The sequence below is a fragment of the Muscardinus avellanarius genome (assembly GCF_963383645.1).
Source record: "Muscardinus avellanarius genome assembly, chromosome: 8".
Classification (NCBI taxonomy): Eukaryota; Metazoa; Chordata; class Mammalia; order Rodentia; family Gliridae; genus Muscardinus; species Muscardinus avellanarius.
The window spans coordinates 34,508,316-34,523,967 of NC_137794.1; the positions used below are offsets into that span (position 1 = coordinate 34,508,316).

Here is a 15,652-nt window from a genome sequence, read left to right on the forward strand (position 1 = left end):
TCGACTGCAAGATACACAGATAATTTAAATTATTTAATCACTAATCACCTTGGCTAAACTGTGTAGTGCACTCTCTCGATATCCTTCGGTAGGATATCGATCTGTCACGAAATTACCTCCAGTTCAGTAAAAGATAAAATATTAGCGTCCTTTCCTTTCGGGTTTACACGATCCCTTCCTGTAAACATTTTTAAAAAACCTTTCAGGTTCTTTAACCCCAAATCCCTCGTTAGCCGTCACTAGCCTTTTTGTCATCGGGAAAAACAGTATGTGAAGTATAAATCAGGAGTTCGCGTTGCCCGTTTAACTAGAAAAAACATTTTTTTTTTTTTAAGCGTACGCTCAAGGCAACGGTAGTAATAAAAGAACTAAGCGGAGGTGGCTTCGGCAAATAACGGGATTTCAAGACGCCAAGTGCTTAACAAAAAGCAGCCCGAACCTCCCTCAATGCACAGCCCTCCGCTCAATTACACAACGCCCGCGGAGGCTGCGGACGCGCAGGACCGGCCGCCGGGCCGCCCGCAGCATCCACACACGCACATGGCCAGAGCGGCAACCAAACACCGGCCCTCCAGCCGGGCGGGCGCGCGGCCCCGAGCCGGCGGCAGCGAGCGCCCTGCGCGCGGGCGTGCGTGCGCGCGAGCCCCGTCCTCGGGGCATTTCCCCTCTTTGGGCAGTTTTGCTTCATTTGTTTCCTATTTCTGCTACATAGAAACTAACTTCCATCTCAGCCCCAGCCAGCGCTGAATAGAGCCTGTGCTGCGGCTCGGCGTGCGTCAGATCCCTCCGCGAGCGCCGCGTCCCTCCCTCGCCGTCCTCCCCTCCCTCCTCCACCACCTCCTCCGCCGCCGCCTTCTTCTCCTCCTTCCTTCTCCTCCTCCTCCTCCTCCCAGCCGGGAAGGCGCCTCGCAGCCGCCCGCGGCTCGGGCTCCGCCATCCCCTCGGGCTGCAGCGAGCCCGGGCGGCGGCGCCGGGGGCGGGGGCCGCGGCGGCGCAGGCGGCGGACTCCTTTCTGCGGCGGAGGGATCCCGGCGGCGGCGGCGGCGGCGGCGCGCCGCAGCGGCTGCCGAGAGTTGTTGTTTCCTCCTCCTCCTCCTCCTCCGCCTCCGCCGCCGTCGCTTGAATGGTGGAGCCGAGGCTCGGCTCGTGAGCACACACTGACAGCGCCAGGGCGGGCGGCGGCGCCGTCCCCGCGTCCCCGGGCGGCGGGCTGTCCCGCCGGCGGCCCCGCAGCGGCCCGCCAACATGTCTTGCGAGAGGAAAGGCCTCTCGGAGCTGCGATCGGGTAAGTGGGCTGGCGGCCGGCGGCGCCGGGGCTCGGCCCGCGGGCCCCCGCCCCCGCCGCGCGCTCAGCCCGGTCTCCCCTTGTCCTCCCGCGCAGAGCTCTACTTCCTCATCGCCCGGTTCCTGGAGGATGGGCCGTGCCAGCAGGCGGCTCAGGTACGCGGCGGGCGGCGGGCGTGGGGGAGGGCCGCGGCGGCGGCGGCGGCGGCGCGGGGCCGCGGCCGGGGCGCGGGGCTCAGCTCGCCCCGCTTTGTTGTTGCAGGTGCTGATCCGCGAGGTGGCGGAGAAGGAGGTAGGCGGCGGCGGCGGGGCGGCGGCGGGGCGGCGGCGGCGGCGGGGCGGCGGCGGCGGCGGGGCGGCGGGCGGCGGGCGGGCGGGCCGGGCGCGGGCCGGGGTCCCGGGCTGGGGAGGGGCGGCGGCGGGCGGGCCGGGGGCCGGGCTCACGGGGCGCGCTCTCCCCGCAGCTGCTGCCCCGCCGCACCGACTGGACCGGGAAGGAGCATCCCCGGACCTACCAGAATCTGGTGAGACGTTCCCGGCGCACGGCAAAGAAACTTTTCCCCGAGTCGAATAAAAATTGAATTTCCCGCAATTTTTTACAGAGACAAAAACTTGGCCCCAGAACGTGAAAGCTGCAAAGGCCACGGGGAGGGTTGGGGGGCTGGCGCGGGGCCCGCGGGGGGCGGCGGCCGGGGGGACCCGCACCCCGGGGCCGCAGGGGCCGCGGACAATTTATTTGCGATATTTTGTTAATGTGCTAGAAATAAAGATACGTCATGAGTGTTGTGCAGTGAAGGCCGGAGGAGGAGGGGCCGGCGCGCGCCCGCGCGGGCGGGCGGCGGCGGGAGCGCGCGCTAGGCGGCGGCGGCGGCGGGAGCGGCGAGGAGCGCGGGCGCGCCAGCTCGCTCTGCACGCGCGGCGGGCTCGGCTTTCTCCTGCCCTACACAATAGCTGGTGACTAACTGCTCCGAAGTGGCATTAGCATTTCACAAGCAGGCTATTCAGCCGCCGCGGAACCTGGGCCAGACAATTTTTTTCTTTTTTCTATTTTTCCCTCTTTCCCGTTTCTTTCGCCTTCTTTAAAATTCAGACCGAGGTGGGGATTTTTTTTTTTTTTTTTGGGTCGGAGTTCAGATGTGTGATGATAGTTGCCTAGCGGCACATTTTTGCATTGACCGGAACATTTTTTTATTTTTTATTTTTTATTTTTTTTGCTGAAGTGTAAAACCAGAAGGTTTTACAGGCTTTTCCTAATTTCGTTAATTCTCTTGGTATGCTCCCTGTTCAATTAAAATGTTGCTGGTGGGCACTGGAGACTCTTGATTTTTATCTCCATATTTATTGTGGGATGGAACTGGGCCAATGAAAGTTTTTCTGTTTATGCAGGGACATATTTTAATAGCTTGGAAAACACCTGTGTCCTAATTTTGTGAGTTTCCAAAGTGAATATTTTAGCAGTTTCTAAAAATTGCTTTCCCAAGTGAAGCTCTTTAGTATTATGAATGGAAAAGTAGTTACTGTAAAGTTTCCTTTAAACGAGATACATTTCCCATAGCATTTTCGTTGCCTAAGCTGATTTAGATTGTTTGTGTGAATGTGTTTATAGAATAAAGAGGTCACACCAAGGAACACTAAGCCTCCGAAATTTAGGCAATGCATTGATTTTATGAGACATTTGTAACTCTTTTGAAATGGTTATACTTACTAACGTGACCTTCTGTGATGATAAAGATTCAGCTAGCACAGAATGAATTGTCTTGTGTGAGGGGAGGGGAGGGCATGGCATGATTTTGATGGTGTGGATGAGTGTGTTTTATAATTTAATGTAAGTTGTTAGTGACTTCTCGCAACTGTTAAAATAAGCAAGGGTAGTTGGGTTTAATAAACCAAAGGGAGACTTAGAGTTTATTCCTTTCGCCACCGAGGTCTGTTTTCAATTGGTGGTTTAGGCTAGTTTCATTCAATATTTGGCTAAAATGAATGGAGTTTGAAGTATTCCAAGATTTACTAATACTTGAAGTTAGTGTTTATGTTTATAAATACTTGACAAGTCTTGTGAGGATTTCCATGCTCCCTTGCTATTTGAGAAAATTATCACAAACGTGTTAATGTTCTACTTTAAAGTTGAGACAGGTTTTGCAAAACTCAATTTTACATCTCTTTAAAAAAAAACCCATAAAACCCACATGTTACTGAGAATTGCTGCATTTTCTTTACTTGGAGACTTTTGGTAATGCTATAAAGTTTTTTTGTTTTGTTTTTGTTTTGTTTTTTTTTTTTTCAGTGTTGGGGATGGAACCTAGGGGCATTCTACCTCCAACCTATACCCCCAGCCCTGTTTTTTTTAAAAAAAATTATTTTGAAACTGCTTTCACTGAGTTGCAAAGGGCCTCACTTAGTAGTTGAGCCTTTTCTCGAACCAGGATCCTCCTCTCAGCCTCCCAAATGCTGGGATTACAAAAATGCGCCACCACGCCCAGCTGTGTTTTTTTTTTTTTTTTTAATATAACAGTTAATAGCTGGCCAAATTTTGGGAATGTTTAATCCTTGTTAGGATATAATTTTGTTTTCTTCAGTAAAAGTAGTTCTAGTTTTGATTTAGATCTAACTTGGTATGGAAGGATTTATCATCTCACATACTAGTAAAATGAATGCATATTCCTAAGTGTGTTTCTTGTATTTGAAGTGCAGTAAGAATTGTCTTTATCATTGTGTTATATATCAAAATCCACCTGTTTTGGATGGAGGTGGTTCTTACTTGCAGAGTTTTCAACTTGGCATAACAGTCATGTTGGCATGTTAAGAATTCTTATAAGTACTGGGACTTTTTGATTCAGTTTCTTTATTCATTCAACATATTGCTGACTCTTCTGAATACAAAGTAGCATTTAAGGTGCTTTTTTATTCATCAAACTATGGATCTGGGTGTGTGGGTGTGGGTAAAACTTATTTAACTTTTTAATTGTGATTTGCTTAGCTTTAAAATCATTTTGGATGATTAGGTTTCTGAGCACATGAGGTGAGCACATACACAAGAATCTCTTGTGCAGCATTTTCTATTATCTTAATTTATTCTTATGACTTAGACAAGTTTTATTCTTATGTATCAAATTGAATTTACTTACATTGGCTTGGATGTTACTTGGTGAGTGAAACTGTAGTTTTGGTAGTTTGTACTTATACCTGGCAATGATTTGTTGATGTATTAACTGACAAAAAATATTTTTAGTGGGAAAATTCGAATGTCAAATTACAGTTTCTAGAAAACCTCAAATTGTTAAAATTTAGGATGGGAGTGTATATTAATATATATGAGTTAAAATGGGTATTGGTTAGCATCTGTAGTCAGGCCACAGATGGAATGATAGTGATTGAATTTCAATCAAGAGGAGTATAGAGTTTTAAGAGCAATATTAAAGTATTGGTGGGTTAAAAATAAAAAATTGGTTTCTTTCTTCTTTTGTTTTTTGGTGGTACTGGGGTTTCTGGAAACCCTTCTACCTCCGGGCTACACTCCCAGACCTGTTTTATCATTTTTTTAAAATTTGGAAACAGGGTCTCTTCAGCCGGCGTGGTTGGCTTTGAACCTGCAGGATCCTCCTGTCCCCGCCTCCCAAGCGCGGGGATTACAAGCCTGCGCCACCACGCCCGGCTAAAATTGGTTTATTTCTTGTGTGGTTGAAAAGGGAATTGCCCATCATGTGTTAATTTTGCTTTTGATATTATAAAACCATGACTGTTAGGATCTATGTTAGGATTTAAAATGTTTTTAACAAATTGAAATATGATAGATGTTGTTTTTGACACTATTATTAGTTTTTAGATTACATATTAAAATAATGAAATCTATTTTTAAAGCAAAAGGACATTTTCAAGCATTGACTGGATTTCTTAAGTTGAACCAACTATAGGCAAGCTTTATAGAATAAGAATGTAACTTCTTTGGACAAAAGGAAACTTTGTCATTTAGTTGGAGTAGTTGAAGTAGTAAGTTTACTTTCTAGTTACCACCTTAATTTAGTGACAACTGCATATTTGTGAGATCTTAAGGCAGAATTTTAGGGACTTTTGTCAGATTTTGGACCATTCTATTAAATTTTTGCTTATAAGCCTTATTCTTTTTTAGTACTGTTTAATGTTTTGTTAATTTGTTAAAATGATTTTTTTTTACATAGTGATACTTGTTTTTCTTAAAACGATTCTACTGTATTAGAAATCATTCTTTTCAAGTAAAACAATTGGAAGTCAGGAGATGTGTGGATTGTGGTCTTAAGCCCTGCTGACAGCCTGTAGGTAATCTTGGAAAAATCATAGAATTTCTCCTTATCTATTTTTTAAAAGTGGATTAAAATTTTTCTTATCTTGAATTAGAAATATCAATATGTGTGTTAAGTGCTTAACTTTATTTAATTCTTTGAGTTGAATTTGCCAAGATAGAGAACAATGTATCTAGAGTATTGTGCAGGTTAAATAATTGAATAAATGCTGCTGCTTAGTGTCATCCTTTCATTGTAATATAATTTCAAGAGATACTAAACACATTGTAGAATTCTTTATGTTGATGTATAATTACTATCTTTTCTACATAGTTTAAATACTAATTTCCATAGATCATTGCTCTCAAAATTGATGAATAGGATTTACATATATATCTTAGGCATACATTTGGAGTATGCTGATTAATGTGAAGTTAAAGCCTACAAGCTAGGAGGTAGTTTTAGGAAAATAGCATACTAAATGTTTTAAAATCAGGAATTCCCATTCTGTGTTAAACTACTTTCAAGACTTGACCAGTGTAAGTCTTTTTTTTGGGGGGAGAGAGCATATGATGTAAATGTGTGTGCTTACCTCTTATTAAAAACTATCTTTTTAGCTGGGTATGGTGGTGTACACTTGTAATCCTAGTACTTGGGAGGCTGAGACAGGAGGATCAACGGTTTTTTGTCCTGCCTCATCTACTTAGGCCTCCCATAACTTAGTGAGACCCTGTTTCAAAATAAAGAATAAAAAATAGGTCTGGGGGTATAGCTAGATAGAATGCCCTGAGTTCCTTCTCCAGTACCTCAAAAAAAAAAAAAGCTTGATTATTAATGAAATAGTAAACTTAGCTTGGTGTAGTCTATTAAGTAAATCTTTACGATATCACAATTAAACTGATGACTAAATATTAGTTCTGAAAAGAATAGAATATTCTGAGGAGCTGAAGGGAAGAAACTTCACACATCCCATTATTAGCATTTACACCATTTAAAAAGTTCTGAGGCATTTACAAACATTTTCAAATGAAATAAATACACATTAGATTTTTAATACTCTTGACTCAAATGGCAAAGTGGCATGAATATAAAGGGGAAGTTGAATTGTTCTTTTCCCAGCCAGATGGTAGTATTTTATATTTGTTTGGAAACTGGTATTTAAGGGGTCTATATCCCAGATCTGAAAAATGAATTAGTAGTTTCTAACTTGTAAGGTTCTATGAGTAATAATTGGCAAGAAAAATGTACTCTATGATGTAAGGGTTTGGGTTTACTTTGTTTAGAACGTTAGTGGTAGTTAAGTTGTTCCAATTATAGCTGTATTAAGGTTTTCTTCAAGAAAAACATTTCAAAATATGCATATGTGTATGCCTAACTTTCTGAACATGGATAGCAGCTGAGCTGCAGTATAAAAAAAGGCCACCTAAAACATTGGAAGGTACTGTTTAGTACACTTTCTAGACTCAAGGATGAAATGATTAAGCCTAAGAAAGCAAAAAGAAAATTAGTAAATATAAAAAATAATTACTTTTAGGCATTGTAGATAGACCTAGAAACATTATGCTGCTAATTCTAACTATGATTTCTTTCTTAAACAGTGATTATTAAGAAATAATTAGGGTGATTAAAGTATCATGAATTGATTAGGGAGTATATAAAGCTTTTTTCTTTTTGTAATGATCATACAACTTTCAGGCTATGTGAAGGGAGCTTGACTATTGCATCTAGCTTCATACAGGAATTTGTAGATTTTAAGATCATCATAATAATAGGTTGTGTTCTTTTGGAAATTGTTGTTTTAGAGAGATGTTTTGTCAATGTGTTAAAAGATTGTTTAAGCAATATAATAAAGACAAATTAATTCTTAGGATTCATTTATCCTAAAACTAACCTATCGGCATAAATTTTTAATCTATTTAGAGTTTCTTTGCAAGATAGATTACAAGTTTTTGTTTCTGATGTTATTGTTTTAATCTGGAAATTGCTCCTTTCTCAACTTTTGTGGTTGTCTACCATCATACTATGGAATTGTAACAAAATTGCAACCCGCATAACTTCTTATGGACAAGTAGCACCAAACAGGTTAATTTCATTTTTATTAGTTTCCTTATATATATTTCAAGATTGATAGAAATAGCTGTAATATTAAGTGAGTTGGCTTATAGCCAAGTACTCACCATAATCTTTTTACAATAACTTAACTGAGAGTCATACATGCCTGTAATCCTAGCAACTCAGAAGGCATAGATAGGAGGATAACAAGTTCTAGGCCAGGCTGGGCAATTTAGTGAGACCCAAAATAAAACATGAAAAGGGCTGAGGATATTGGTCAGTGGTACAATGTGCCACTGGGTCAAATCTGTAGTACTACAAAAAATTAAAGTAAAATTTAAAAATAGCTTTCTATCTTAATTACTTTCATTGACTTCAGACACTATATGAGTATAATATTAGGAAAGTAATAGCAAACTATTGAAGTTGTTTAAGTTGCTTTTCTGATTATAGCTAAAAGAAAGAAGGACTTAAACTATAGGGGTCAATTTTAAAATTTGAGAAATATTTAAATTTGAAGGTTTTTAGTTTTACTGTGATATGACAGTGTCTTGGTGAAGTTAGGAATAAATTGGAAGTATATTACTTTGGAACTAATAAACAAGTTATTGGACATATAGGGTACAAAGGAGAGTTAAGTATTCTGTAACAAATTGGAGTAAAATGATAATCTTTTTTTCTGTATGGAATTTGAGAATGTAGGATATTAAAATAAAAAATTATAATATTGAACAGTGATATATATGCATTATAAAGAATCTTTGGTCACTACAGAGAAGGCAGTCATCAGTTGTGAATCAAATCCATCTTTAGTTATTTACCACACACACTTAGGCAGTTTTACTTGAGCTTAGGCAGCACAGGTAAGAAAAAGGATCATTGGATTAAAAGGTTTGATATTAAGAGTATTTAGCCAACATAATCTCTCATTTCTGCTTAAGTTAGAACTAAATCATTATGAAGTTTGTAGTATAAGCCCTAGACATTGTAGATGTTGGTAGACTGTTACAGAGGAAGCACTAAGAAATCCATGGATTTTAAATATCAGTTATTCTGTCCTGTGGTCACGTTTGTGTGACCTATTTGGTTTCTGTCATTTATAGAAAACAAGAACATAGTTTGTATTGGTAGAGATTAGTGCAAGAAATACTACCTTCACTTGTATTGTTTGATTCTGAATGAGTTCTAGGATATGGAAATAGTAATTATAGGCAACTTGGTACATTGTCTGAAACAACTTCAGTGTCATTGTATATGAACTAACACTATTTTGAATGCTGTGCTTGAAACTGAAACATTCCAAAAAATGAAACTGGTTGTTCTTTTAAGATTATTTACATTGATATTTTAAGAATTTAAGTTTCCATCTTTAAATTACACAATAACTTTTTTACCAGATTCATAGATTAGGGTTTTAAATTATATTATGTAAATACTGGTTTTTTTTTTTTTTTTTTTTTTGGTGGTACTGGGGTTCCTGGAAGCCCTTCTACCTCCGGGCTACACTCCCAGACCTATTTTAACATTTTTATTTAGAAACGGTCTCCTATGCCAGCACGCGCAGCTGGCTTCGAACCTACGCGATGCTCCTGTCTCTGCCTTCCAAGCGCGGGGATTACAAGCGTGCGCCACCACGCCCGGCAGTAAATACTGTTTTAAAATTAATTTCTCACTGCACAATTTTTGCTTGCCAAACATGTCTTGCTTTAAAAAACAAAACTTTAAGCCGGGTGTGGTGGCGCACACTTGTAATCTCTGCACTTGGGAGGCTGAGACAGGAGGATGTGCAGGTTCGAAGCCAGCCTCAACTGGCTTAAGAGACCCTGTTTCCAAATAAAATATAAAATAGGTCTGGGAGTGTAGCCCGGAGGTAGAAGGGCCCTGGGTTCCATCCCCAGTACCACCAAATAAACAAAAACTTAAAACCAAAAAACCAAAACTTTAGTGTTTGCTACTTTAAGAAATTTTGTCTTTGTGCATATGTTTTAAATTAATTTTAATAGAGCATTTATACATTGATTTATGAAAACTTTAATTCTGAATAGAGGTTTTTGTTATAAGCAAGATGTGATGAAATTGTGATGAATAATTTTCTTTACATGATAAATTTTTACCAATAACTTTATTGATAATATGAACTGACTTATCTAAATGAGTTTTTAATGGCTGACTAAATCCTAGAAATAAGAGTCTTTCAAGCTGTGTTTTGTTTACTCACAATTACTTAATAAATAGTCCACCAAGATTAATTATGGTACTTAATGAGGTTTTGTATTCTGTCATACTTTTAATAAGTTTTAAATGATAAAACTTGTGTGGTAATGGGGGAAAACTAAAGTTCTGAGAGGGAAACAGTAATTAATGAAAATGACAGTAAACTTATGATCAGTAGACCTGGATTTGCCTGTTTTTTTTTTTTTTGTTTGTTTGTTTTGTCTTTTTTACTTATGAGATAGGTAGAATCTTTCAGTTTGTTTATGAAAACTTAAGTTTAAACACAGTTGGTACAAATTAAGAATATTTTTCTAGAGAATATATACAGTAAAAAAAATTCAAATATAAGGTTTGTCCACACTTTGCTATAATGTTAATAGATTTATAATAATTGTGTTTGTAAGTTTTGAGAATGTTAGGGGCTGGGTTTTATAAATAATAGACCCTATCAAGTAATTAAATAGAAAATAGGTTTTTTATTAATTTGTAATTTCGTTTTGTAGGATAGTCATGAAAACAACTGTATTTCATTAAACGGATCTTCAAGATCTGACAAAATTGTGAGAAAAAAGTGAAGAGTTGGCTGGGGCTATAGCCCAGTGGTAGAGCATTTGCTCAGCATATGCGAGGCCCCTGGGTTTGATGCTCAACACAGCAAAAGGAAGAAGAAAAAAAGAAAAAGGAAAAATAAAAAAACTGACAGGATTAACCTGGTATTGAAAACAAGAATGATGAAGTGAATAGCCTAGTTAAAACAGATTATACTGGTGTGAAACATTAGATGGACCTTGTTTCCATAAGAGTTTAATTATATGCTAAAGGGAAGAATGACATTTCTAGGTCAACACAGGCAAATCATGTAATTGGAATGAATATATTGATCTTACCTTACTTTGAAAAGCTCATTGAAAAGATAGCTAAAACTTTTTTCCCTGTTTGAAGAAAGATTTTTTTTTTTTAAACATAGTCAATACGTAGTATGTGCCATGGAATGTAAAGTAACAGCCAACTCTTACGTCAGGCACAGTTCTAAGGCTGGTGGATATAAGTTTATTATTTATAAACAATAAATTTTGCTGGGCGTGGTGGCGCACGCTTGTAATCCCAGCATTTGAGAGGCTGAGACCGGAGGATCACGGTTCAAGGACAGCCTCAGCTACTACTTAGGCCCTTTACAACTCAGTGAGACCCTGTTTCAAAATAAAGAATAAAAAATAGGGCAGGGGCTGTAGCTCGGAGGTCGAATGCCTCTGGGTTCCATCCCCAGACCCCCAAAAATATAAAAAATAATAAATTTTGACTACCTTCTGAGGTGGTGACTGTTGGATTTTCAGTCATAGATGAGGACACTGAGGCGTAGAATGTTTTTTTTCCACACAGCAAGTTTAAACTCAGGGTGGATGAATTGAGATCTCCTCTAAGCTACTGACCTTTTTTATAAAAATTAGGAAAAGAAGTTATTAAAAATAGTATGTATGGTAGGAAGCAACCTTTTAACAATACTTTCTGATAATGGTAATAGTGTTTTGCCTCCCAAGCGCCAGGATTACAAGCGTGTGCCATCATGCCCGGCTACCTTACAGATTTTAAATGAAGGGCTTATCGAAAGTTCATCTTAGTAATACTGAGAAAAGTAAGCTTGACCACATTGGTTTTTCTGTGCCAATTTTGGAAAGAGTATTTAGGATTGGTATTAAATACATACATACATATATATATATATATATATATATATATATATATATATATATATATATTTTGTGTGTGTGTGTGTGTTATTGAGGCTGTACCCACGGGCATTCTACCTCCAAGCTATTTCCCCAGCCCTATTTTTTTGGTCTTTTCATTTTTGGAAGAAAAAAAAGGGGGGGGGTCTCACTGAGTTGCAAAGGGCCTTGCTAAGTAGCTGAGGCTGTCTGTGAACCACCATCCTCAGGTCTCTGCCTCCCAAATGCTGAAATTACAAGCATGAGCCACATTGACTGGCTTATCTAAAAAAAATTTTTTTTTTTTTTTTAGAGCATCCACTTTTGTCTAGAGGAATTTGTGCTTTTATGCTAGTTATCTCAGTAGTGATGGTAAAACATTCCTTTTTCTGGCTCAGGAAAAATAACTTTTGAAAACTTTAAAATGTCTGTTTTATAATTCATGTATTTCTTGCCCATTATGTATATTTGAGGCAACAGGTGACTTTTGAGGCAGTATGAATGTAGGCTTTGGACTGCCTGATTGACTTTCATCTCTATCAGCTGGTTATTATGTATGGACCATAAGAAGGTTGCAGTATCTTTAAAATAATAATTTCCTTGTGGAATGGGAACAGTAATAGTATGCACCACTTTAACTGTATTCACCATAGGGCCTAGCATTTACTGTGCATCCAGTAGGTGTTAGGTGTTAGTGTTATTAATATTTATCACACTTAGACTTATAATTTGTTCATATTTTTTATGTGCTGAGTATCTTTTTTTTTTTTTTTTTGGTGGTGGTACTAGGGGTGGAACCCAGAGGCTTTCTACCTCCGGGCTATACTCCCAGACCTTTCTTATATTTTATTTGGAAACAAGGTCTCACTAAGTTGCTGAAAGCCTTACTAAGTTGCTGAGGCTGGCTTCGAACCCCTGTGATCCTCCTGTCTCAGCCTCCCAAGTGCGGGGATTACAAGCGTGCCCCACCACGCCCGGCTTGTGCTGAGTATCTTAAGAGTTTGAAATCAGCTATGGCCACAGAAAATGATGACTACTAGAAATTGAGAATGTTGAGGAATTTTTTCCTCCATTAATAATATTGTACAGTTTGATTACTGATCATCCAAATTTGGTCATTAGAGATTATGATTTTATTATAGTTTTATTACAGTATCATTTAAAGTGTTCATTATTCACTAGTACAACAAAAGGTAATTTAAGAGACAAGTTAAAAATCAAAGGTAGGTTTTTACTAACTTGAAAATTAAAAATCATGTTTGGCCATAAATGAACTCTTTAATTCTTTAAATTTTACATTTTAACTGATGCCCATAGTGATATAGATTAATATTTATGAAGAATATGAATGTGATAAATATGTTAATAAGGGATGTTTAGAAAAAAGCAGTAGAAAAGAGTGTTTGTATGTGTGTGTTACAGGGAATTGAACCCAGGGGCATTCTGTCTCTAAGCTACACTTCAGCTCGCTCGCTCGCTCTTTCTTTTTTTTTGTTTTGTTTTGAAACAGAGTCTTACTGAACTTGCAGAGGGTCTAACTAAGTTGCTGAAGCTGGTCTCAAACCTGGAATCCTCTTGTTTCAGTCTCTCAAGTACTGTGATTACAAGCATGTGCCACCACACACACCTGACTGAAAAGATAGTTTTATTTTAAAAAATATGACTTGATATATGCGTGTTTGTATGTGCTCATGTATGTGTGATGTTGAGAGCAAAAAGATATGTTCTTTTGTAGTTTATTATAGAGAAGAAAAGCATCCAGTATGTAATCTTAAACTCTTAAATGTATAATCATAAACTGCTATGTGATTAAAAAGGAAAAGTCACTCACAGCAGGTGTGCAACTGAGAAAAGAGTGTAAAGGAGAACAAAGGAAGTCACACTGGGGGAAGATCTGAAACCCTTAAAAGTTGTCTGGGCAAGAGAAGTTTGGGGAAAGCGTAGAATGTGCTTCACATGGGGAAAGCCTGTCAGGAAGGAGAAAAGGCCTGAAAGAAGGCCAGTCTATCTGAAATGTGGAATGTGAGAGCTGGGAACATGACTGATGAAATTAGAAGTTAGAAGGTCTGCTTTGTAGACTGCTTGAATCATTTGCATCTTTTTTCCAAAGAGCAAGGAAAGTCTCTGAAGTATTTTAATTAGGGCCAACTTGGTCAGGATGTGTTTTGGAGGGAGCATTTTACTTGTATAAAATAGATCAGGATGAGAAGTTACGGTGATTGTGGGGAAGACAGGAGTTATTGCAAAGGTGATCTGAACTTGTATAGGCTGTTGCAGAGATAGAGGGAGATGAGTTTAAGGATAGGAAGGAAAAATCATTTGGACTTGGTAACTGACTAAACATTGGGGATAAGAGGAATGGGCAGTGTAATATGCGACTCCTTGTTCTAGCTTTTTTTTTTTTTTTTTTTTGGTGGGGTGGAACCCATGGGCTTTTCTACCTTTGGGCTATACTCCCAGACCTGTTTTATACTTTATTTGGAAACAGGGTCTCACTGAGTTGCTGAGAGCCTCACTAAGTAGGCGAGGCTGGCTTTGAACCTGTGCCACCCTCCTGTCTCAGTCTCCCAAGTGCTGGGATTACAAGCGTGTGCCACCATGCCTAACTCTTGTTCTAGCTTTTAAGATTGTGTAATAGGGAAGATTTGGGAGAGAGTATTGACAAAAGGATCCATGTGTTCCATTTTGCAAATGTTGAGTTTTTACGAGGCTTTACGACTCTAGATGTTTTAAGAAAGTTTGATAGGTGCAGGGTGAGGAAAAAGTCTGGATCTGGTTTCTGGGATCAGAATCTTAAGGAACTTCATTTAATGGTTAGGATGTAGAGCATCCTATAAAGGAGAAAGAGAAAGAATGGTTAGGGAGAAGGAAAACCAAAGAGTATTGCAGATATTAAGGGACGATAAGGTTTGCAAAGAAGGAAGTATTCCACGGGTTTGAGATTACTTGAGACAGTAAGTAAGGTATAGGTTTTTAAATGCTATTGAATTTATCAACAATTAAGGCAAACTTTTAGTAAGGACCTTTTCATGAAGTCATGCGGTGAAATAGATTGAGTTGATGATGGGAGAAGAAAGGGAAGGTGGTAGCCAAGGGATTGAACTTGAGAAGAGATGGATAATAGAAACCAGACAGGTTTTTTCCCCTCCTAAATAATGGATGTAAAGTGAACTTATTTAAATGTATGTTTCTGTGAGAAGGAGCTAGTTGATTAGGGAGTTAGTGAACATAAGAGAACGTGGATTACTTTATTACTTTAAGATTTTTATCAAGTCAAATTAGGATTCAAAGCATAGGTAGAGGGATTAGAACCTTCATATTAAGAGAGACAATTACGTTAATAGGAACTAGTAAATACAGATTTAGTTAACTTTACAAATTTTATGTAGAAAACAAAATGCTTCAACTTTTTCTCTATAAGTTAATGCTGTGAGAATGAAGGGTGGGGGAGAAGACTGACTTAGAATGAGTTCATCTTTTGGGAAAGAGGATAATATAGAACATTGTTACTCTGTTTTCACTATTCTTTCCAGAAACCCATTTTGTGGCAGAATCTTGGGGACTGCTAAGGGGGAGCCAGTTTAGAGTGATGCCACTTAAAGTAAGAATACTTTCAGAATGCCTATACTTTTATCCTTTTTTTTCTTTTTAGAATTTTGTTTGGCGATGGATTCTATGGCTTTAAAAGTGATTAAAACTGTTGAATAAGGCGTTAGACTATGTAAATATAAACTAAAACTTTTCTACTTCCCATTATGTGCTAAGATAGATGCTAACAAAATATGTTGAGATTTTAGGAAATAGAAAAGTCAGCTTTTAACCATTCAATTTCAGAAAATAATACCTAAAGTATCTTAAAATTATATAACATTTACTATTATGCAGCTTATATTTGCAGACAAATAGCTTCTATCCAAACCCTAATATGTCCTAAGTTACTTCAGAATGTTCAGGTATCTCAAGACTGATTCAAATCAGACACTGCTTTTTTAAGAAGAAGTAAAAGAAGTCTTTCAAGAAGGATTATTGGGGTTTTTTTGTTTGTTTGTTTTTGTTTTTTGGTACTGGGGTTCCTGGAAACCCTTCTCCGGGCTATACTCCCGGACCTATTTTATATTTTTATTGGAAACAGGGTCTCTT

General features: G+C 38.9%; 1 protein-coding gene across 1 annotated transcript in view; it reads left to right on the forward strand.

Moving 5' to 3' along the window:
- Window positions 1-1,245: 1,245 nt before the first annotated feature.
- The window catches only part of PHIP (PHIP subunit of CUL4-Ring ligase complex), a gene marked incomplete at both ends in the record, with an annotated part of 114,241 nt that continues 99,834 nt past the window's right edge, over window positions 1,246-15,652 (forward strand). The window contains 4 exons of the mRNA XM_080700666.1: window positions 1,246-1,285; window positions 1,382-1,440; window positions 1,547-1,576; window positions 1,749-1,808. Of these exons, the coding sequence (XP_080556792.1) occupies window positions 1,246-1,285; window positions 1,382-1,440; window positions 1,547-1,576; window positions 1,749-1,808 (189 nt within the window). The remainder of the gene's footprint in view (window positions 1,286-1,381; window positions 1,441-1,546; window positions 1,577-1,748; window positions 1,809-15,652) is intronic.